The 888-nt window shown below is 49.4% G+C and overlaps 1 protein-coding gene across 1 annotated transcript in view; it reads right to left on the bottom strand.

Moving 5' to 3' along the window:
* The window catches only part of pkn3 (protein kinase N3), a gene marked incomplete in the record, with an annotated part of 10,142 nt that extends 9,271 nt beyond the window's left edge, over positions 1 to 871 (bottom strand). The window contains 1 exon segment of the mRNA XM_013999936.1: positions 412 to 871. Within this exon segment, the coding sequence (XP_013855390.1) occupies positions 412 to 432 (21 nt within the window).
* Positions 872 to 888: the final 17 nt, after the last annotated feature.

Consider the following 888-nt stretch of genomic DNA (forward strand, 5'->3'; position numbering starts at 1 on the left):
ACTTCTTGACTTTTTATAAGTGTAAGAAGTAAAAAGTAGGCTGAAAAATAATTACTTAAGTACAGATACCATAAAATCCTACTGAAGTACAGTAACAAAGTATTTGTACTTAGTTTACAGCTCTGATTGTATCTTTAAATAATCTGCAGAATCTCGGTGGTTCTGGACTTGAAGTGGTTCCGGTTCTGTTCTCACCAAACGTGAACCGAAACCGGAGCGAGCCGAACCTGCAGGTGGAGGAAGTTCCGTCCAGGATCAGGTGATCCTCGCAGACAGATGTTAGAACCGGACCAACCGGAAGATCCGGATCCTGAACCTGAACCGTCTGAACCTGACCCGACCTAATGGAGACAAACGGCACCGGAGGGTTCGGGTTCCCCCTGGACCGGGTCAGGCCAGGTGGTAACTCACCTGTGGAGCGGAACCGGACATCCTGCCTGGTGTCCTGACGGATCGTGACGGGATCTACCTGCTCAGGTGAGAGCGGCCGCGGCACCTGCTGCTTCCGGTGCTGAGATGGAAACAGATCTGAAGGAAACTTTGAATCCGGTTGGTCACCGTGTGACGTCACTGGGAGCTGGTTGGCTGAGAGGAGCCAATCAGATTCGACTGTTTGATGCACCTGTGCAGGTGATACGTTGCAGGAGCCAGCTGACAGAAGGTTTGATGTTGAGATGGAAGGACTGAAGGTGGACCAGAGGCTGCTGAGGACTCACTGAAACCACAACAAACAGTTAGAAATGTGTTGGTGAGCTAAACTGGTGTGACTGGACTGGATGTGTCTCAGGTAGATGATGAAGGTGTCTCAGGTAGATGATGAAGGTGTGTAAGAACCTGCTCCATGAGACTAATACCAGCTTAATCTCATAAAGTCATGTCCCACAAGAT

The sequence above is a fragment of the Austrofundulus limnaeus genome, unplaced genomic scaffold, assembly GCF_001266775.1.
Source record: "Austrofundulus limnaeus strain Quisiro unplaced genomic scaffold, Austrofundulus_limnaeus-1.0 Scaffold2576, whole genome shotgun sequence".
Lineage (NCBI taxonomy): Eukaryota > Metazoa > Chordata > Actinopteri > Cyprinodontiformes > Rivulidae > Austrofundulus > Austrofundulus limnaeus.